Source organism: Curcuma longa, unplaced genomic scaffold, assembly GCF_044706935.1.
Source record: "Curcuma longa cultivar G26 ecotype Majalengka, Jawa Barat unplaced genomic scaffold, ITB_CL_G26_1.1 utg2646_np1212_2152390_RagTag, whole genome shotgun sequence".
Classification (NCBI taxonomy): Eukaryota; Viridiplantae; Streptophyta; class Magnoliopsida; order Zingiberales; family Zingiberaceae; genus Curcuma; species Curcuma longa.
This window is the reverse complement of record NW_027435599.1, coordinates 993,673-1,016,416: the sequence shown is the minus strand read 5'-3', so window position 1 is coordinate 1,016,416 and position 22,744 is coordinate 993,673. Positions and strand designations below refer to the sequence as shown.

The 22,744-nt window shown below is 35.5% G+C and overlaps 1 protein-coding gene and 1 pseudogene across 1 annotated transcript in view; both read right to left on the bottom strand.

Moving 5' to 3' along the window:
- Positions 1-2,926: 2,926 nt before the first annotated feature.
- The window catches only part of LOC141819912 (anthranilate synthase alpha subunit 1, chloroplastic-like), a 38,778-nt gene continuing 18,960 nt past the window's right edge, over positions 2,927-22,744 (bottom strand). Inside the window, exons 8-11 of the mRNA XM_074707175.1 lie at positions 15,299-15,451; positions 14,441-14,521; positions 4,721-4,807; positions 2,927-3,514 (exon numbers count right to left, since the gene is read on the bottom strand). Coding sequence (XP_074563276.1) covers positions 3,197-3,514; positions 4,721-4,807; positions 14,441-14,521; positions 15,299-15,451 — 639 coding nt within the window. The 3' untranslated portion in view covers positions 2,927-3,196. The remainder of the gene's footprint in view (positions 3,515-4,720; positions 4,808-14,440; positions 14,522-15,298; positions 15,452-22,744) is intronic.
- On the bottom strand, positions 8,672-9,292 carry LOC141819933 (F-box protein At1g67340-like; annotated as a pseudogene).

Sequence of the window (22,744 nt, the reverse complement as noted above, 5' to 3'; positions counted from 1 at the left end):
ACAGAGCTGTTGAAGCCCACCAGTCGACTGATGTCAGGAAAAATATAAAAACGCAAATTGAAGATTGGAGTCGCATGTGTTTTCACTTTCTCTTTCATTGCACGAACTCTAATCTTTGAAAACTCTGAAATTCTTCCCTGAACCTTCACTATTCACTTTTATAAGAGGAAGAGAGATTGTTCTGTAAAGGTTTCTCCACATTCAAAGATTGCTTTGAGAAGGAAAAGTTTTCATAGTGGAAAGGTCGTTGTGTGTGTGTGGATCCTTGGATTAGTCACCTCGTAAGAGGTGGATACCAAGTAAATCAAACGAGTTAGCATTGATCACTTTTTGTCTTGTTTTGTTTGTGTGCTTCCGCTGATGATTTTGCAGGCAAGAACGAAAAGTTGCTATTCACCCCTCTCTAGCAAACACATTGGTCCCAACATTCCCTGTCTTGTAATTTGATATTCGCTGTTAGTTTTTGTGATAGAACGAACGAATGACGAACGCTATTCATCCCCTCTAACACATGCACTGATCTTGTAATAATGAGTATACAAATGATAATAGAAAACTTAGAATAATATTTTTAAAATTTTTCTTCAATAATTTTAATAACCTTATCATGCATAATACATGAAGAATTAGGTGTTGAGTTATATATATAATGGAAAGTTTATTTGTAAAAAAAAAAAAGAAAGATTATATGCATTTTCAGCATATAACCGATAGATATCTTTTAATCGGTTAGTAATAACCATAAAACATTCCATATATCTCCTAAACAACTTAGCTGATTTAAGCATAAGGTAAGTAAGTTCTATTTATGTGGTAGATAAGTAGGTATTTCTTATATTTAATGTTTAATTCTTTACAATATTTTTAAAAATATTTTGTCCTAAAGAGTGATGACTAGACAAATCTAATTGTGTTCCTAATTTGTGCAATATTTTAATAGATTACTCTAAGCTCATCTGGTATACAAAAGTCCAATACATGATAATTAAATTTTATTAAACCTCATGGAATATTGTAATTATGTTCCTGAATACTTTTTAAAGATAGGGCAAGAGATGTGCTCACATAAAATATTTAAAGTCACTCGAGTTAGCTAGCTAGTGAAAAAAATATTTTTTGTAAGAGTGTTTCTTAATTTTCTCATTTGAAAAAATAAATTTTGCGAGCTTGCTAGTGACAAATGATAGTGTTTCCTAACACTTTGTTTGGGAGGAGGTGAGGGAAGGAGAGGGAAGGGTAAAGAAGGGGAAGGAGAATTTTGACCTCCGTTTGGGATAGAGTGGAGTTAAGGAGAAAGGGAGAGAAGGATAAGTTTTACCTTTACATGTTCATGAATCGCTAGAATTTTTTACACTCTGATTTGGGGTGTAAGGAAGGGGAAGAGAAACTCAAAAATATTTTATTCTAATTTTACGTCTATTTTAAAATATTAATTTTCAAATTAACTCATCTATTTAGATATCTCTCATCTTTGCACCATCGCTCCTCACACAATGCACATCATTATCGTCCAATGTCCTACCGCTTGCACTTCACGATGTCGGCGCTAGCTTTCGCCGCAAATATCTTCGAGGACAAGCCTTAAAAGGATAGAGACAGATAATATTAATCTTCTTCTTTTTCTTCTCCAAAGAGCCTACATTATCTATTTTAGAACCTTCCATATCTCAACTTCTACATGCAACATTGATAGAATTTTATAATTTTCCATCCGTTCTCTACATGCATTATTTTTTTTTAAAAAGTGAAGATATTTTTATAATTTTATATATTTAATCATCATTCTCTTTTCTTTGACACATGTTACGTTTATGAACCTTTCATCCCTTCCAAATAAGGAGAACATAAATATTTTACTTCTCCTTCCTTTCCCTTTCTTCCTCTCCCTTTCCCTTCCATTAATGAATCTTCTCTCATCCTATCCAAACAGAGCGTAAGTAATAGCTATCCTAATATTTCAGTGTCATGTGAATTTATATATAGAGAGTAAGATGTCCCAATAGAATATTTGCAAATAGGAATCTTTGTCAACTCTTACACTAGACACTTCTGTTGAGGTTGGTGCAGATGAGATGGTCGGATACGTAGAGGAGATGAATATTATATATATAACTTAAACCATGTTGTCAGGCATAATTAAATTTAACACATCAAAACGATTAAACTGAATCACATATCACATAGAATCATCATTTCTGCAACATAACAAGTGTCAAGCAAGTGGTGCCAGTTCTCAATTACTCGCTCAGAGTGAGATTTTGATGGTAACTAGGATCACCTAACTAAAATAGCCAAGTAACTGTAGCCTAAATTCTGAAGATCAGACTAGTCTTGGATATGTCTAATTCAACACTACGCTGGGTATAGAAAGTGATACCTCAGTGAACTGCAAAACATAACTATTGATTTTTTAATCTCTAGGCCACCATTGGTAAGCTAGATTGAGTTTAGTATTTAATTTGGAGCTGGGCATAGCCCCAATATCCAAGGTCCTTTATAGAATGAGGTGGAGATATATGAAGTGTAGTTGCAACAGTTATTAAACAAAATATTTATTGTCTTAGTGTATCCCCATAAGGGAGGGAGGAGCATTGGTCATTTTTGTTAAAAACAAGGATGCATTATTGAAGCTACGCATAGACTATAAGCAATGGAGCTTGAAAACAACAACAACAATTGAGCTTGAAAAGCATTTTAAAAAAATTAAGACAATTTTTTCAATTAGTATGAGGCACCTCCACGTACTGTAAAATTAACTTGAAGTTGGGGAACCACCAACTAAGGGGTTGAGATTTGACATTTAATATTAATATTGCATTTAAGATGTGGTATGATCACTATGAGCTCCTAATGGTGCCTTTTGACGTGCTAATGCTCCTACTACATTCATAGACCTTTGAATTGAGTACTTTTGAAATTATTGGACTAATTTTTAATAGTTTTCATTAATGATTTGCCAGTCTACTCCAAGTCTGAAGTAGAGCAAGAGGAGCATCTCAGATACACCAACTATATCACAAACCTCAACCAATTTAATTTGTCAGTCATTGCAATGCCCAACATTTTAGGCTTTTAAAAAAAACTGAGAGGAGTGATCTTGGTTTACTAGAGATGCTAGACTCGCAAGCAAACATAAACTTAATACTGGAATGCCAAATCTCGGATACACCAAAGACTTGTGAAACAAGTTTCATCCTCACACAAAGGTAGATTCCGCAAGATCTATAGCCCGAGCAAGAGCTGCCGCCTTGTTCTCACACTCTTTCTGCTCTTCATCAGGATTGCTGTCTGCCACAATGCCGGCTCCAGCTTGAAGATGAGCAACCCATTCCTGGCGTCTCTGCATGTCCTTATATGAGAACATGGTGTTGTAGCGGCTCCCAGTTGGAAACACTATGGTTCGTAAAGCAATTGCAATGTCCATGTCACCCGTAAATGACACTCCTCCGAAACCACCACTGTAAGGCCCTCGCCGGGTAGCTTCCAGTTGATCAATTAACTCCATGGCTTTCACCTAATGCAAAAAATGAAGAGTGTTTTAGACAATGCAGAAACAAGAAGGTACGTGCCGATTAGATGACACTTTGAGTGGTAGGAGGCAAACAATACCATGCTTGCACAATCACATGGGTCATTTGAGAACTGCAATATTAGAAACCACAACCTTTTATTTCTACAGTCACATGGAGGATAGCTACCACTATACAAATGAGAGGGACGACAAGAACTGTTTGATTTCATTTACTTTAGTCAACCGACAAACATTGGCTTTGTGACTTGTATGCAAGGAGATACAGAATACAGAAAATTCTATAAAACAGAATCAAGATACAAAGGCAAAAAAAAGTATTGACTGGACTAGAATTTAGCAGTGGAGTCTTTACAAAGCCTCAATAAAAAAAATAGAAAGTTTGGAACACTATTATCTCATGCCGAAGTATTGATCTCCAATTGAAACACTACAATTTTGGTACCATAGTGTTGACACTCGGTTGGACACATTTCAAAACATTCCAACACCAACTCAAATATGACACCAAAATATGAACTTTCAAATTAGAAATTTAAAGCAATAATAATCATTTTGATTAATGATTATGTTATCCTAACACTAAAATAAATTTTGTGCATCGAATAACAGCATCAGTTCATATAGCATCCTACTGACATTAATTTTATAATTGTAAGAGTTATATCAAACCAATGTATACGGGAGTTGGATTTGAATTAACACAATTGAAACTGCAATAATTATAGATACAAGATGTGAATACATGTGTTTCTCCTCTAGCTAATGTTGGTGCATATTCTCTTTGCTCTCTTTTCAATATATAATCTTCATCTTGTGACCGAAAGACAGACTCACTCAGAGAGATGAATAATAGGAAGAGAATTATATTGTCTCAGTTGGAACCCTTCATTGGTATTTTTCTCTTCTTTCCCTACTCTCTTTTTATCTTTAGTGTTTTATCTCCTCATGATTAGCACACAAAATCAAAGGATGAGTCATGAAAATACAATGTATCTATCTATCTCGATCAATCTCGAAGGTACTACTGACCAAGACAAATCTTGGCTCAATGAATACCACAAACCATGTCATGGTGGCAAAGTGAAATTTACCCGTGCCAACTTATTAGCGACTAGAACATTATGACTTAGCCATGCCAATGGATAAGTTGAATACGTCAAACTCAGAAAGTGAAAGTCTCATCGTAACCTTTGGAGCTCCACTAACAGTTCCTACAGGTAATGCAGCACGGAGTGCATCCCAGCAAGTTAGACCATCAAGTGCTTCTCCTGTAACCTAAAAAAGAACGTGTTAACATCCTTGTCATAATCAAAATATACAAAAATACATTACTAAGATTGGTCAAACCATGCTCCTCATGACATAGGATTACTGAAGCAAAATTGTGAAGTTTGATAATGCAAGAGCATAGTCTTCACTAGAAACAAAAAGAAATCTTAAATCAGATATATCAGCGTTGGGCAACAGGAAGCTATTAAAAGAACTAGGGTATTTATAAGCTTAAAGAAGAATATTCAGCAAAATCAATTTCGCTTCAAAGTCCTGAATTAGAAACATCCTAAACTATATAGCCCAATGGGTCGGTGAAATTTGCAAAAGTCATTAACTAATAAGAGTTTTCACATTCAGTTTCTAACAAGCTACAAGTGATTACCTCAATCCTCGATCAAGCAATAACAACCTGGTAAATATTAGGGGTGTGGAAAACCAGATAATCAGAATTAGAAACCAAGACCAAACTGCAGTGTTTGGAGAAAAAAAACTAACTCCATCAATAAACACCAGTGTCAGTTTTTATATTTTTAATTATCTATATCTAGATCTTTACAACAAATTCTTACTTAATTAGCTCAATAAAGGGGATTAGATTCGTGTAACCAGACCTAAAGAGTTGGGAAAAACACAACTTGATGATGACAATGAATAACTCAACTTAGGTGAGGTTGGAGTTGTTTCCAGTTTCAGAGTAAAATTTCAAACTTGTCACCGTAATCCAGAAGTATAGTTATAAAAATCTGAAACTCAACCTGACCATAAAGGTGTGGAGTTTTAGTCAGCATGGGCTGTTGGGTTAAGATGACACTCCTAGTTGATCCAACATCCAGAAACTAGTTCACATATGCTTGCTTTCATATCAGACTATTAGAACCAAAAACAAATGCACAAGCACAAAGCATTTTCATAGTTGAACAAACCATGTGTTGAGTGTGCCAAATTTTGCTTTTTTTTTTAATTCAAAAATGATTTATTGGATTTTTTTTCAAGAAATTCTTTATTATATAATTCGTGCTGGGAACCTTATTGAGGCCAAGAAAGGGCCAATTTTGAGTTGACAAGAGGGAATTGAGCTTAGAGGAGTTTAGATTCAAATCAGGATCGAAAGGATTTGAATCAGATTTGAAGGATATCCAAATTGATCACTTTGGGGGTGAAGCATAGTTGAATTGGAGAAATTGGGTTTGTTTAGTTGAGACATCGGATTTTCTTTGTATAATAGAGGGGAATTGATAACCTAGTTGCCACTTCCTCCCTCCTTGTGTTGACCATTGCCCCTCCCCATCTTTGCGCTACACCCCTTTTCCTCTCTCATTGTTCTCTTCTTCCCAGAGTAGCTGCACCCCCTTTCTCTTGCAACCACACATCATGTCACATAGACCTTTTGCTGTGCAGCGCCATCTACCCATATGTTGTGCCATACCCTTTCAACCAGCCATGTCATGTTGTTCTTTCCAACCACATGTAGTCGAGCTTGTGTTGTGCCGCTTCATTTCAACCACGCGTCATACCCCACCATCCTTCCAATTGCAGATCGTGTTGTGCCATCCATCTCTACGTTCTGGCCCACCCTTCAAGCCACACATCATGCCGTAAACTAGCAGCAATTTATCATTGTCTTGTTTAGTCTGCAAGGCATTGTGTGAGACTCCTAGAGGTAAGACAAATCCTCATCATTTATGGGTAGCTATTATAGAATTGAATCTATTGGATTGGTCCTAATCTAATTTTATCTATTAGGACCAAACATGGAGGATTTGAGAGTTGAGCTTCCTATAGAGTCTCTCAGAGTGTTATAGGCAGCTTTTGCAGGCAATTAGCTTTACATTTTTTTTTTACTCCTCTTCACAATGATGTTGCTTGAATATTATTTTATTTGCACTGGTGAAACTACATTGTTTCATTCATCAACATACATTTATTTTGTTCTATTATAATATAAAGTTATTCACAACTAATGTTGTTCTGTGGATGATGTGGATTCTAGGTATGAAAGTTCCCAAGTGAGAGGCTTCGTCAGATAGAACGAAGTCATACGACTACGCCCTTGAATTCACCTAATACGTTGAAAAAGGGATGAATGCATATCCTTTTGCTCCTTAGTAGAGTTTTAAGTAGGCGTGATAGGCACTACTCTATATATAAAGATTAGCTGGTGTGTATACCTACTTTTATATAAATATAAAGAAAAGGATGGGCTTCACCCCTTCTAGTCGGGGGATCAAAGGTTAGGGTTGGATTCGTTCTTCGTTCGCCTTGCACCTGAGACTATTTGATTTCTAGGTGTGACACCATGTAACTCCACTTCATGTGCACCTTTAAAGAAATATTAACAACATGAGAGTGAAGAAGGCTAAAGCTGTGTCAAAAGAAAGCGTAACATTTTTATGACCAAATCATGTCAGTTAAATGAAGACCCTCCAAATTCAAAAAGCTAACTGCATAAAATTTGACTACTGATTGTTGTGCTATTTTCTCCAATATAATAAAATTAGATGGTTAAATCTGCCTCAAAACACATTTCATTTAAAGACCTATTATATTTGAGAGGTGCCCGAAAGGCAATCGCCTTAAATATTGTTTTATTTATTTGATAAATAAAATTCACTATTTGAGTGTTCATTCTATATATATGTGATTTGATCTTAAACTCAATTAATGAAGTCCACAATACAAAGTATAACATGAGAGAAATTATTATTAGATTACAATTAGTATCTCATTATGTGTAATTATATACGTATTGACATCTTCCCTAGTAAATGAATTGATGAGATTGAACATCATCAATTCTGTAAAACTAGCACATGTTATATCCTTGGTTTATCCAAGAAGTAGATCCTCGCTGGCTAGAAACATAGGAATGTTGAGAGTTAATATATGGATGCTAGTTAAGAGTAATTAGTTCATCGGATGTAACATGATATGAGACTTTATGTGATTTTTTATATGTCAACGAAGATCTCATTGCAACTCGAGTATAAGTTTCTTTAGATTTGAGGTATTCAAGTCATTTTGGTCATAGAAACTTATACTTTGATATCTTAGCAAAACATCTCCTAGGAAGTATAGATCTGGGATGATTGGGTATAGGTCAATATGTGCGAAAGTATTTAAATAACTCATAGAGGATTCATTATTTCTTTTATAAGGAGACATATACCCTATGATATCTTCAGGATTATTATTTATAAGTCTTTGGCTAAAACAAACATGTCAAAAGGATGGTCTTCTTAGACATGTGTTTTTAAGTAATTTGAATCTACAGGATAAGGAATTACTACTTGGACTAGGTGTAACATAGTCGGCCAGGTGTCACTCATGATCTATTCATAATTAATGGTTAATTATGAATGATCAACATGACCGGAAACCTATTGGGTCATGCACTACAAGTATATCTTAAAGACCTAAAATAAGTTAGAGAATAAGATTCTCAAAAAAAGAGAAATTAAATATGGTTGGACCACGCAAGTTCGGGTTGGAGTCGAGTTTGGGTTGGGGATTTTGGATTGATTTAAATTTGGGTCGCTCGACCCGGGTTTATTCAAATTTAAGGTTTAGGGGATTTTTTAAGGGTTCAATCAAATTTTATTTTGAAAATTAAGATGTTTATGTAATATTAGGGGGCGCTTGGTAGGCGGGTTTAGGAGAGGGGAATGGGAATGAGAATCAAAATAAGGATATGATATCCCTGATTTCATAACCTACCCCTCCCCCGGTTATCGCTAAACTCATTCCCATTTGTTCCCGTGGACAGCGATACCCCGCGCCCCGCCGCGATTCTTCCCTCCCCCTCTTGGCCGCCCCCTTTGTCTTCTCCCCCGTTCATCTAAGCTCTCCCATCTTCGTCCTCTTCTTCTCTCAATCGGTGTCAGCGGCGACGTCGGCGACGAAAATGGCAGGAGGCACGCACTCGGCCTTGTGCGATAGCCGCCAATCGAGAGCCTGGCACGCCGGAGCAGTAGCTGACGACGCCGCAAACCGAGCACCGCCGGAACTCGTGTCGGCAGGTCTCCGGCCACCCGCAGTTGCGCTGTGAGCAGAGGCGCAGGTCCTCCAGAAGCCGCGTTGGGGAGGATTGGGACCAGTCGACGAGGAATCGATTGGCTGGGTGCGGCTCCGGAGGGGGCAAGTTCCAGCCAAAGTCGCTGAGGAGGGGGCTTCCTTCGGCGGCGGCGGCAGCAGTCTCCTCAGCGATTCCCTCCGTTGTCGCCCGGCGATGCGGCCCATTCTTCCATGCTGGCCAAAGAAGGTCGCGCGGGCGCTCAGCGCGACGTCGACACGGAGATCCTTGGCGTTTTTGGAGCCGCCGCTTCCGTCGAACTGAATGATCGCCAGAGAGTACAACGACCACGGATGCGATCGAATCGCTGCCTTCGCCATCAACGACGCGCCGCTTCCTCTGTTTCCCAGGGTGTAAAATCTTATACCCATTTTCTCTATACCAAGCACTATCAATCCAGTAATCATTCCCATTACCATTAACCCCTCAATGAAACCCATTACCATTCCCATTACCGAATTTATACCAAGCACCCCCTTAGTATGATAATGATAAAATATTGAGATAACAGTGAAGAATAATTGAGAAAAATATCAAAAATATTTTTTCCGAGTTAGGCAAGTTAGGTGGGTTCGGGTTTAAGGTTTTGAGTTGATTTTGGGTTCGAGTTAGGTTCGGATTGGAATTTTTTGATAATCTTTTTTGTTTCAACCTGACCCGAACCCATCCGACCCACCCGAATTGACACCCCTACAAGAGGGTTCATCGGCGATACAGTTTGTACTAAAGATAAACGACTACATTGAGCTATTGGGATCACTTGGATTTGTAATAAATCATGAGTTAAGTATCGATTTAATTCTGCACAGTTTGCCTGATAGTTATTCACAATTTGTGATAAACTATCAGATGAAACATCTTAAATCCACCATTCCCGAATTGATCAACATTCTTAAGGCAGTGAAGTCATCTGTCAAGAAAGAATCAAAAGCTGTGATATTGTTTGACTCTTCTAAGAAATATTCTAAGAGGAAGTCAAAAAAACTCACACCAAGGGAGGAAGAAGGTTAAAAAAGAACAGGCTCCAACGGGCCCTTGCTATCACTGTGGCAAGATGGGATATTGGAGAAAAAATTGTAAGATTTATCTTGGGTCCTTAAAAAAGAAGAAGGCATTAAATGCCTCACTTCAAAAAGGTATCTTCATTATTGAATGTCATACTATTTCTTCTAACACATGGTATTGGATATCGAGTGTGTCTCACACATATGTAATGACATGTAGGGGCTAAGAGATAGTAGAAGACCAGTTAAGGGAGAAATAAATTTACGAGTTGACAATGGGACAAAAATTACGGCCGTAGCCATAGGAACTTTTTTGTTAAAATTCCCTGGTGTACTAGTTTTGGAATTGGATAATTGTTATTATGTTCCTTCGTTAATAAAATATTATTTCTATTTCTTGTTTAAATAGAAAATATTTCTATCCAACTTTTAGTAATAATTATTGTTGCATAACTTTAAATTGTGTTCTTTATGGGACTGGAATGTTAAGCAATAGGATTTACGTGTTAGACATATCTAATGGCATATTCAACATCGAAACGAACAACAAATGCTCTCAAAGAGACAATTATAATTTTCTATATGTGGTATTGTCGCCTTGGCCATATAAGTAAGAAGCGCATGACCAAACTATAAAAGATCGACATTTTGGAATTTTTTGAATTGAATTCATTTAATATATATGCTTCATGCTTGAAGGTAAGATGACTAAATTACCTTTTAAGGGAAAAGGTGAATGGGAGAATGATGTACTGGGCCATATACATACCGATGTGTGTGGACCCATATTAACTCACGCACGAGGAGGTTAAGCTAATTCATTACCTTCATCGATGATCACTCACAATTTGGGTATGTGCATCTCTTAAGATATAAGTCTGGGACATTTGAAAAGTTTAAAGAATATAAATATGAAGTAGAGAAGCAACTTGAAATAAATATCAAAACACTTTGATCAAATCGAAGTGATGAATACTTAAACTAAAAGTTTCAGGATTATTTCAGAGACAATGATATATTGTCTCAATGGACTCCGTCTTATACATCACAACACAATAGTATATTAGAAAGACGAAATCGAACCTTGTTGGACATGGTTAGGTGGATGATGAATCATGCAAATCTCCAAATCCTTTTAAAGTTATGTACTCGAGACAGTTATTTACTTGCTAAACAGGATCCCGACTAAGGCAGTCTCGACTACTGCATATGAGATATGGACTGATAAGACACTTCATTTGTTTTATATGAAGATATGAGATTGTCCTGCTTATGTGAAAATGACTATATCAGACAAGCTAGATGCTAAGTCTAATAAGTGTCTATTTATTGATTACCCTAAGAAAACAAGAGATTATAAATTCTATTATCCCTTGGAATAAAAAAATGTCTTAAGGCATGATGTATTTCTTGAGAAAGAGTTTTTCTTACAGAAAAACGATGAGAGTTGAACTTGGAATAGTTCAAGAAACTCCAGCAGACATTGAAGAGATGCCTAGTCTGGAATCACAACCAATTACTCATAATGATGAGATAATGATTGAACCTATTGATACACCACATTTTTGTAGATCTAGTAGGACATGCCAAATTCTCGAGAGATATGAATTCCTCATAAGTGAATTGAAAGATGTGTTGCTCATAGAGGATAAGGAGTCTACTTGTATGAAGAAGTTCTGAAAAGTTTAGAAGGGGATAAATGGTTAAAAGTAATGAAGTCGAAAATGAATTTCATGTATGAAAATCAAGTTTACCCACCTGAAAGCATAACACCTATTGGGTGCAAGTGAGTTTTCAAGAAGAAAACCAATATAGATGGTAATGTGATTATCTATAAAGCAAGACTAGTGGCGAAAGGTTATCATCAAAAATATAGTGTTGACCATGACGAAACCTTTTTATTAGTAGTCATACTTAAATCCATTTGGATATTCCTGGCCATATTAGCTCATTATGATTATGAGATATGGTAAATGGATATGAAAACAACTTCCCTCAATGGAAACATATCTGAAGAAGTATATATGATACAAATTGAGGATTTCACATCTGTTGACAAAAATAAGGTATGCAAGCTTCAACGATCCATTTATGTACTGACGCAAGCATCCAAAAGTTGAAACATCCATTTTGATGAGGCAATTAAAGAGTTTAATTTCTCACAAAATCTTGACAAACCCTGCGTATATATGAAGGTTAGTGGGAGTGTGGTCGTGTTCTTTATATTATATGTAGTGGTATATTACTCATATGACACAATTACCTATTCTACATTCAGTTAAAGTTTAGTTATCCAAAATATTCTCCATGAAAGACGGTCGGTTTAGTATGGATAAATCCAAAAAAGGTTTTCTTCCCATGAGGCATGAGATTCACCTTTCGAAGCCCATGTGCCCGAGCACACAAAACGAGAGGATCCGTATAGGTCAGATCCCATATGCGCTAGCTATATAATCAATCATATATGTTATGTTATATATTAGGCCTGATATATCATACGCTCTGAGTGTCATGAGTAGATATCAATCGAATCCAGGGATAAATCATTGGGTGGTTGTCAAAGCAATCCTTAAGTACTTGAAAAGAACTAAGGATTTGTTCTTGGTATAGATAGAAGATGATATGATTATACGGTGGTATACTGATGTCAACTTCTAGACGAACAAAGATGACTCCAAATCCCAATCTGAAAATATATTCACTTTAAATGTAGGCGTAATAAATTTAAAATAATTCAAACAAGAAACCATTACTGATTCTACCACTGAGGTATAATATATTGCGGCTTCAGAGGCGGCCAAGGAAGTGGTTTGGATGAAAAAGTTCATCACTAAATTTAGAATGGTTTTGAGCATTGTTGAAGTATTACTGATTTATTACGACAACAATGGGGTCATTGCATAGGACAAAGACTCCAAGTCTCATCAACGGTCTAAACATGTACTTCGTCACTATCACTTGATCAGGGAAATCATAAGTAGAAAGAAATACAAATTGAAAACATTCTCACCAAAAAGAATCTAGTAGATCCTTTGACAAAACCTCCACTACAAAATAAATTTGAGAGGCATGTTGAGGCAATGGTATTAGATACCAAGGCGATTGATTTTATGACGATTGGGAATATGTTATATTTGAGAGGTGTCATAAAGACAATCGTCTTAAATATTATCTTATTTATTTAATAAATAAAATTTACTATTTGAGTGTTCATTATATATATATATATGTGTGTGTGTGTGTGTGTGTGTGTGTGTGTGATTTGATCTTAAACTCAATTAATGAAATCCACAATACAAAGCATAACATGAGAGAAATTATTATTGGATTACAATTAGTATCTCATTATATGTAATTATGTACGTATTGACATCTTCCCTAGTCAATGAATTGATGAAATTAGACATCATCAATTTTGTAAGACTAGCACATGTTATACTCCTTGGTTTATCCAAGAAGTAGATCCTCACTGGCTGGAAACATAGGGATGTTGAGAGTTAACATATGAATGCTAGTTAAAGGTAACCTGATATGAGACTTTATGTGATTTTTTATATGTCAATGAAAATCTCATTGCAGCTCGAGTACAAGTTTCTTTAGACTTGAGGTATTCAAGTCATCTTGGTCATGGAAGCTTATACTTTGATATCTTAGCAAAACATCTCCTAAGAGGTGTAGGTCTGGGATATTTGGGTATAGGCCAATATACCCGAAAGTATTTGAATAACCCACAGAGGATTTATTATTATTTTTTATAAAGAGGCGTATACCCTATAACATCTTGTCAGAATTATTATTCATAAATCTTTGGCTAAAACAAACATGTCAAGAGGATGGTCGGTCTTCTTAGATATGTTTTTGAGTAATTTGAATCTACAGGACAATGAATTATCACTTGGGCTAGGTGTGACGTTGTCGACCTAGCGGGGACTGATACATAGACTATGTTCTGAGCTAAGTGGATATAAGATCAGGTAAATGGAACAGAGACACTAATAATTGTAGCTGCTAAAGGGTTCAAAATATGTTCTAAAATCAATCATGATTTTTTGATTAATTAGAGGTCATGATGTACTACTAGGTGTCACTCATGATCTATTCATAATTAATGATTAATTATAAATGACCAACATGATCGAAAACCGATTGGGTCACACGCACTACAAGTAGATCTTAAAGACTTAAAATAAGTTAGACAATAAGATTCTAAAAAAAAGAGAGATTAAATCTGGTTAGACCAGACAAACGTCAAATATGGAAAGTATTTATCGCACTGGAAGCGCTTATGGGCCACGCCTTATACAGGCAAGTTGGGCTTACTCATGTGACATGGCCTTGAGTTTTTATTCACATTTCTTATAGGTGAGTCGGGCCTACATATGTGATATTAACTTGAGCTTATCCCTCAAGCCTTAATAAAGAGGTATATAAATGAAGATTTTCCAAGTCCAAAAAGCTAACTGCATAAATTTTAACTAATGATTGTTGTGTTATTTCTCCAATAAAATAAAATTAGAAGGATAAATCTGCCTCAAAACACATCTCATTTAAAGACAATCTTACTGTAGAGCTAATGTGCATCACATGTGAGTATCTCTCAACATTCATAAGTTTCTCCACCTTCACTGAACCAGCTTTCGACACCTGGATGACAAATGAGGAATAATGTAATTCAGGAAATTAAACAATTTCATAATGGGAAAAGACGTCGATGAAAGATTATGCTGAAAAATACTTGAATAATGTTAGAATTCATTAGCTTCTTAACAAATTTACAAACTTTATTGCGAGACTATTCATTGTGCACATGTTGAGAAAATACAACACTTTCACATATATTCCAACTAGGAAACTTAGATGCCCTTGACCCAAGTTCCTAAATTTAGAAATAATGTGTCAGACAAATTATCACTCTTATCAAATACTTGTTTTCAAGTCTGAATAACATAGGTCGATGAATAAGACTTCATAGTCAACACATATAGACATTAATTACCCTTGATGTCATTCATCTACAATTTAGTAATATAGATTTTCATATTATTCTAGCATTTGAAAGCTCTCTCATCTCTGTATCAATTTACTAAAGAACCAATTGAATATCAATGGTGAAGATATTGCAGGTTTGATAATGATAGCATGGTTGGATAACCACCAAATTAACCAGTGAAAACAAGGATTCTATATCACAAAAGAATTGAAATTAATCAAATTTGCCATCAAAGCATATGAGGGATCAAGTCTTGTACTATCTAGTTGAAACTTTACAACCCAACTTGACAGAAAACATGAGATTCTATAAAGTTCACACAAGCTTTTGCAAAAAAAAAAAAAAAAGTTTTCAGTTTCATGGCACAAGTACAATAACTACATTAAGAAAGAAAACAATTTAAGAAGCACGCATAGAGGATGATGACAGACCCTTCCAACATCATTCCGTCCCAAATCCACAAGCATAATGTGCTCAGCACATTGTTTTTCATCATTTAGTAACTGCTGTTCAAGCCATTTGTCCTCCTCCTCAGTTTTACCTCTTCTAACTGTCCCAGCAAGTGGTCGGTTAACAATTTTCTTCTGCAAACAATAAAAGAGTTCAGTTTGCATGAAAACCTATCTTTACCTATTACATAGACTTTTATTTGAAATAGCAATAACCAGAATGAAAACAATGACAGTAAAGCTTAAAACAGATACTCAAATGCAAAAGGCTTCAAATTTTCATAAATAAATTTAAAAAGTTATTGAATATTAAGCTAATCTCTGTCACTCCATGTTTGTCTGCTGGACAAGTTTTACATGGTAGAGGCGAAATTTTAATATCTAAACGACACTGTGCAATAAGGAGTTGAAAAAAAAAAATAAACAAAAGAGTTGGATTTGGCATAATGAGTAAGAGAATAGGCAATCACCAATGAATAACCAAGTCAAAGAAGGAATAATAAAATTTCATTTACATAATAGCTACACAATTATTTACCATATAATTTTATGCAAAAACTTGTATAAATCAGCTCTAATACTTGGACTCTTCATTTAGCCCTTCTATATGGCGTTAGATACTAATACTCAGACACTAGCAGTCCTAATGGATACAACATCCCCGTTGATCATGTGTTAAAAATTATAGAAATGGCTCTCTGAAACTTGGATCAATGTTAGTCATTTAGGTTCGGGTTATTACATAGAGAAAAATCATGGAAACCATACCAAAATAGAGTTTGTGAACGAACATGTAAGGTGAGAAATTTTGCATTTTTAAAGTTACAAGCTGTAAATTTTAGCATATTGGAAAAATTCAAAAGTTACAAAACAAGGAGGTATATAAACATTAAATATTACATAGAAAGATCAATATTACAAAAGTTTAATAGGCATAATAAGACCATAGAACTAAAATATTAGAAATGTAACAATCCAATAGAACTGACAAAAGCTCTTACCCTCATAATAACTCATGGACCAAATTTCTATATCCAATGCTAGAAAATACTACTCCTTGTTGAATATCCTAATACAATTTGTGTCATGTTAATTGCTATACTGTTTAAAATGTCAAGGACCAAGTTGTAAATGTTTAAAATGTGGACCAAGTTGTAAATTCTAAAGCTTCTGGACTTTTTTGCAAAAGCACAATTAAAAAAGGATGAGCCGCGATTTCTTCTCATCCATGTGTACTGCTCCTTATACTTCTTTCTTCTTTGACCCTAATCTTCTCCCATTGACAAACCCACCACCGCTTCCTCCTCCCAACCTCTCATGAAAACCCTAAAACCCTCTTCTCAAATTGTTGTCGCTGCTATCGCAAGCCATTGTTGTTGCTACAATGTTGCACGTCGACACTATAAATTTCAACCACATTATCCATAAACCATCACCCCTCGTAGTTATAGACTCCCATCATAGCAGCATCATTTGCTGTCAGTCTCGCACCAGCGCCATGATATTTACAACTTCCTCTAACAATAAGATAGCAACAACAATACCCATTATTTATTCCACCATAGTAGAGAAACTTCTCCTATGTTTACCTTTAAGAGTAGCAACACTAAATCTAGTGTTGGCTTCGACTACTGACCCACAACCCACGTGTTGATTTACTCGTGAACAGAGCATAGCTTAAGGCAAATTAGTATGATTTGAGCTAGTATCAGGTGGAGGTTCTTCCTTTTTTTGTTTCCCTATAACCACCTTGTACATGATTAAATATACAACATAAATGATATTAGATAACTAAAAAAAAGAAATCATTTATAAATTGCTTAATTATGAAATAGGGAAATAAGTCCCGATAAAGGAGGGTTGCATTAGGTTGCCAACCCATGATGAATTAACCTCGTCATGGCTAGTCCCAAGCTCGGATAAAAGAGGAGGGGGTATTAGGTTGATAGTCAACGTTAAACTAAGACAAATATTCAATGAATTGATCCATTAAATTATTGTACTAATGCTGATTGTTCCCTGGAAGGAACGTGTTGTAGAGTCCGATTGTAATATCTTGGCAAGGATTGCTACATCTCTAGATTAGGATGTAGTGATAAAAATGCAAGAGTTTGCGTTGCAAGGCTAGACTATAACGTATCGACAAGGACCATTACATCTCCATGAAAATTTGAACGTAGTATTAAATAGGCAAAAGTTCTCACACTATAGGTTGGATAAAAACAAATATGATAGGAAAACTAATAGTCTAAATTTGAACATGAAACATAGGAATCGTCATTGGTAAAACAATGGAGGTAGTAGATATGATGATTATAAGAAGAATTAGTATTTTGTGTGTATAAGAGAAAAAATGGGTAGGCGAGAAAGCAAAAATGATAAAGAACTCGGATTTTAGTTATGGTATACAGGAAAGAGTAAAATAAGAAATGGAATGAGTATTGTTGTAGATAGTTCGTTAAAAAATGAAATTGTAGAAGTAGTTAGAAAAGCGGATAGAATTATAGCTCTCAAGATAGTAATGGAAAAAGAAACTATGAATGTAATTAGCATATATGTACCTCAAATAGGATTAGATAAAGATACAAAATCAAAATTTTAAGACGACCTAGATGAAGTATTACAAAATATTCGATCAAATAAAATGATTTTAATAGGAGACGATCTAAATGAGAATGTTGGAGTGAAAATGAGAAATATGAGAGGGCGCATAAGGGTTATGAGTTTGGAATAAGAAAGGAAGAAGAGAAAATTATATTGGATTTTATGATAGCATATGACCTTATATTGGTTCAAATCCTGGAAACAACCTCTTGCCAAAGGCAAGGTAAGGCTGCGTACAATGGATCCTTTCCCCGGACCCCGCATGGCGGGAGCTTGCACCGGGCTGCCCTTTTATATGACCTTATACTAGCTAATACGTTTTTTAAGAAAAGAAAAGAACACTTGATCATGCTCAAAAGTAGGAATAACAAATCACAAATTAACTTTCTTATAATTAGGATTTGTAAAGATTGATATTGGTGCAAGTCGCACCATACGATTAAACCTAAGTTTTGATATTGGCAAAGAGTTAGAAGTTAAGTCATTTTGAGAACTAATGTGCTTATCAAGCTTGTAGGAAAGTCCTAGTTGAATCTAGGTAAGGAAGTCCTGATCAAAAGGACTGGACAAGGAAGTCCTGGTAGAAGGGCTGGACAAGGAAGTCCTAATCAGAAGGGACTAATCGGAAGGACTGGGCAAATCTTGGCGAGGATATCAAGCAAGAAGCCTTGAAAGTCGAGGACGCCAGGTAGGAAGTCCTAGGGATGGAGAACACCAAGCGGAAGTCTAGACGGGTCGAGAATCGGAGGTCTAGTGGAAAGTCCCGAGAGTTAAGATTGAACTAAACAAAAGTCCAAACAAGTCGGATAGACCAAGATTTGACACCAAGTAAATTCTCCTGAGTAGAGGAGTGAGGACGCACTCTCGCAAAGAAAGTAGTAGACATCGGTTCAACTTAAGATTTCACAGGAAATCCAAAGTTGAGATTGGATAGTTAGAAAGCTATCAATCATACTATACTTATTTTTGTTAATAGTGTGATGCAAGGAAGGCAATTTGAAAGTTGATCGGAATTGAGGATTCCGGCCGCCTGAATTGATTCCAAGTGCCCTGATGAATTCCAGGCGCCTAAATGGGCCAAAATCTGTACAACGAGATGAGGTGGTAAACTCTGATTGGGCAATGCACATCGGCAACCAAGTACTCGGAAGGGATCCAGGCGCTCGGAAATAGATAAGTCGCAGCTAATAGAGTTTTGTCCAGTGGTCGACACATCAGCAGTACAGGCGCTCGGAAGTGATTCAACGCCCGGAGTTGGCTAACTCACCGATGAAGGTGGATCGGATAAACCATGCTAGAGGCACTCGAGGTTGGTCTAAGCACCCGGATTGCACCATAAAAGGAGTTGTCGACTAGTGCTTCAACACATGAATTTCGTCGATCAACCAAGTGCTTTACTACTATTCTGAGTCTTCCAGACGCCGTGCTCAAGCTTTAATGATGCAACAACGACATGACGTCGCTACGAGCTTAAACGAGCCTAGCATTTGATAATGCTAGTTTGTTGTATATTCAATTGTTGTTTCTTTGTGTTGATTTATTCTAAGGGTCAGTAAGATTATGACCAAACCCTATCTTTGTAAAAGAAACAAATCTTCTCTTTTGAGAAGAAGGTTAATAGTAATTTTCTATTGAAAGCGGTCAGACTGACTCGGGCCTTGGAATATGCGAACCAAGTAAAATCACTATATATTCTTCTATTCTGTTTTATTATCTTTCCGCTGCATGACTCTATTATCGAACGATTTTTGAACGTGTACGAAATGCACTATTCACCCTCTCCTCTAGTGCTTTCTCAATCCAACAATTGGTATTAAATTGGGGTACTCGAAATTGGTACAACCACAAATTGAGCTTGTGGTTTGTCATTTGTTTTTAGTTTTTCATTCTTTGCCAAAATTGGTGCAATCAACTCTTCTGACAAATTCTTTTTCGGTTTGTTCGAAATTGGTACAACACCACTCAAGTGACTTTTTCCTTGAGTACTCTATTGTTCCCACACTACTAATCCAATACAAGTCTTGGAACATCATTTTTTGTGTGTGCAAGTTTTTAAATGGCACACCAAAAGGGTTACAACATAGCTCATCCCTTACTCTTCACCGGAGATGACTTCGATTACTGAAAGAGCTATATGGAGTTTCACCTGAAGGCCCAAGTGAAAATATGGATATACATCCGAATTAGGTTCACTCTACCTATCAAACCAAATGCTTCGTCCAATGGACCTGTGAGGACTAGAACCTAATCATCAAGAAACAAGTAGAAGCTGATGCCAAAGCGACTCAGACTCTTCAATGTGGCTTGACCAAAAAAGAACTCAGTCGGGTCGACCCCTTCATCAACGTGCAAGATTTGTGGAACAAGCTAATTAAGCTCCACACAGGAACGTCTGACACTAAGGTAAGCAAAAGGACTTATTTTTGAATAATTTTTATAACATAACTATGTAGGAAGGAGAGTCCGCTAGTCAACTCCATGTTCGACTCCAAAACATTCTCAACATGTTGCACACAATCTAACAAACCGTGGAGAATCGGGATATAATAAGGTATGCACTAAGAGGCTTCCCGAGAAACACTTGTGGGCATCAATCGTCGATGCTTACAAAATTTCCTAAGATCTCTCAAAAATTAAACTCAATCAATTATTTTCTGAGTTTGAACTTCATGAGCAAACTAACACAAGCCAAGCCAAGAAGGGTATGACTCTTTTTGCAGGACAATTAAGGGAGAACAAACAAAAGGTGAAAATTAAACTACCATCAGAGGAGTTTGAATCCGATGACGACGATGTGCCGAATTGGTCAACCTCATTTAGAGACTAGAAGAGAAGCAAAAAGGGTTTAGCAAACGGGAAATCAAGAGTAACACGAAGCAAGAAAGATGGATCAAATCGAACATTTACTCAAAAGTTCGACTCGACCTACTACGAGTGCAATTAGAAGAGGCATTTCAAAGCCGATTGTCCCAAGTTGAAGAAGACATATCAAAAGATGAAGAAGACATTTAAGGCAACATGAGACGAGTCATCATCCTCCAAAGGAGAGTACCACAACCACCTAGCAATGATGGCTAAAACCTACACCGAGTCTGAGACCGAATCTGAAGTTAAGTCCGAGAGAAGTTACGGATCCATATCCATTTCTGAAGGATCAAACCGCAATGTAAGTATTAGAGTAGAATTATAGTTGTACGAAGTTATTACTTATTTAAATAAAAAAATTAGAAAAATCGAACGACCGGGTCAAATCACTCCTAAAAGAGGTCAAACTTCTTAAGGAGCAGATTAACCTGAGTTTGATAACAGATCAGGTTCAGATCGGAACCTCAACTCAAGTTCAACAACTTGAGGAAGAGAATTCTAATCTAGAAGATCAGGTTACCAAACTTAGAGGTTCATTGAAAAAGTTCACTATCGGATCCAAGGGCCTAGATATGCTTCTTGAGTCTCAGCAAGTCATGTACAACCGAACCGGACTTGGATTAAAATCAAAACACAGTCAAAATAAATCATGCACGCCTTTAATTAATCAAAACAAATCTAGAGTCCAAGCATGGGTTCTTAAAATCGATTTGGTTAAATAAGTCTAAACGAACAAATATTTAATCCCTCAAGATTAGGTACATATTTTGGATAGATTTTATCTAAGCCATGATCGAGGGAGAGCAAATCAAAAAAGTATTTTTCATTATTAGATAAATAAATTGCTTGTTTATTTCTTTAATGCATAATTAATTTTTATTCTTATTTAATATAGAACGGATAGATAAGGACATAGACTTACTTGAGTATTGCCATATAGTACTAGGATATGACGAGATGATAGTACATTAGAAAAACTTTGACTAAGCTGTTAGGTGGGGTAAAGTGTATCATACATAGTCTGCTTAGTTAAATGGAACTAACTAAAGCTATCTCATCATATCCTAAACTAGTTAGATCAGAGTTTTTCAATATATTAACTAAGTATATAATTTCATTAATTAGTTTTGTCTTAAAAAGTGATCATTGCTCCAACACCCAAGAAAGCATTTGTGCCTTACCATGGCCTGCAAGCTAAAACTTGAAATGGATACTTAATTGATCAACAGTGGAACTTGAATCTAACTCAAGATCAAACAAGTCTCAGAATTCAAATTAAATTAATTAAGAATTAAAGTGGCAAATTATCTCACACAACCCATAGAACTGAATGGTTGAAAATCTAGAAATGGATAAGATCAATTTAGGGTTTAATTTGAAACAAATTAACATAATATGAATTAAATCTAGCTAATTAATCTAACTCAATCAATTCAATTTAATCAATTAACCCTAAACTAATTAATTAACTTAATTAACTTACCTTAATTAATTCAAAATAAATTTGATAACTCTACTTTATTAATCTGAAACTAAATAAGTTAATTAAATAATCTCAAACTTAATTTAATCTTAATTAATCTAATAATCCAAGTAATTTAATTTAACCTAATATTCAATTAATCTAATTAATTAAACTCAATTTAAACAATCTTAATTAAACTTAATTAATCTAAACTTAATCTAATAATTTAAATTAAATTAAAATCCTAATTAATTTAACTAATTAAACCATAGATAATTAAACCTTGATTAAATAATTCTAATTAAATAACTTTAATTTAAACTTAATTTAACTTAAATATAATAATTTATCAATTAATAATTCTATATATGAATAAATCTGACTTAAATTTTAAATAAATTTAACTAAATTCTAATTAATATTTTTAAATTTTAACTTAACTCATAATTTCAATTTAACTTAACTAATAATTTCAACTTCTTTAATACATCTAA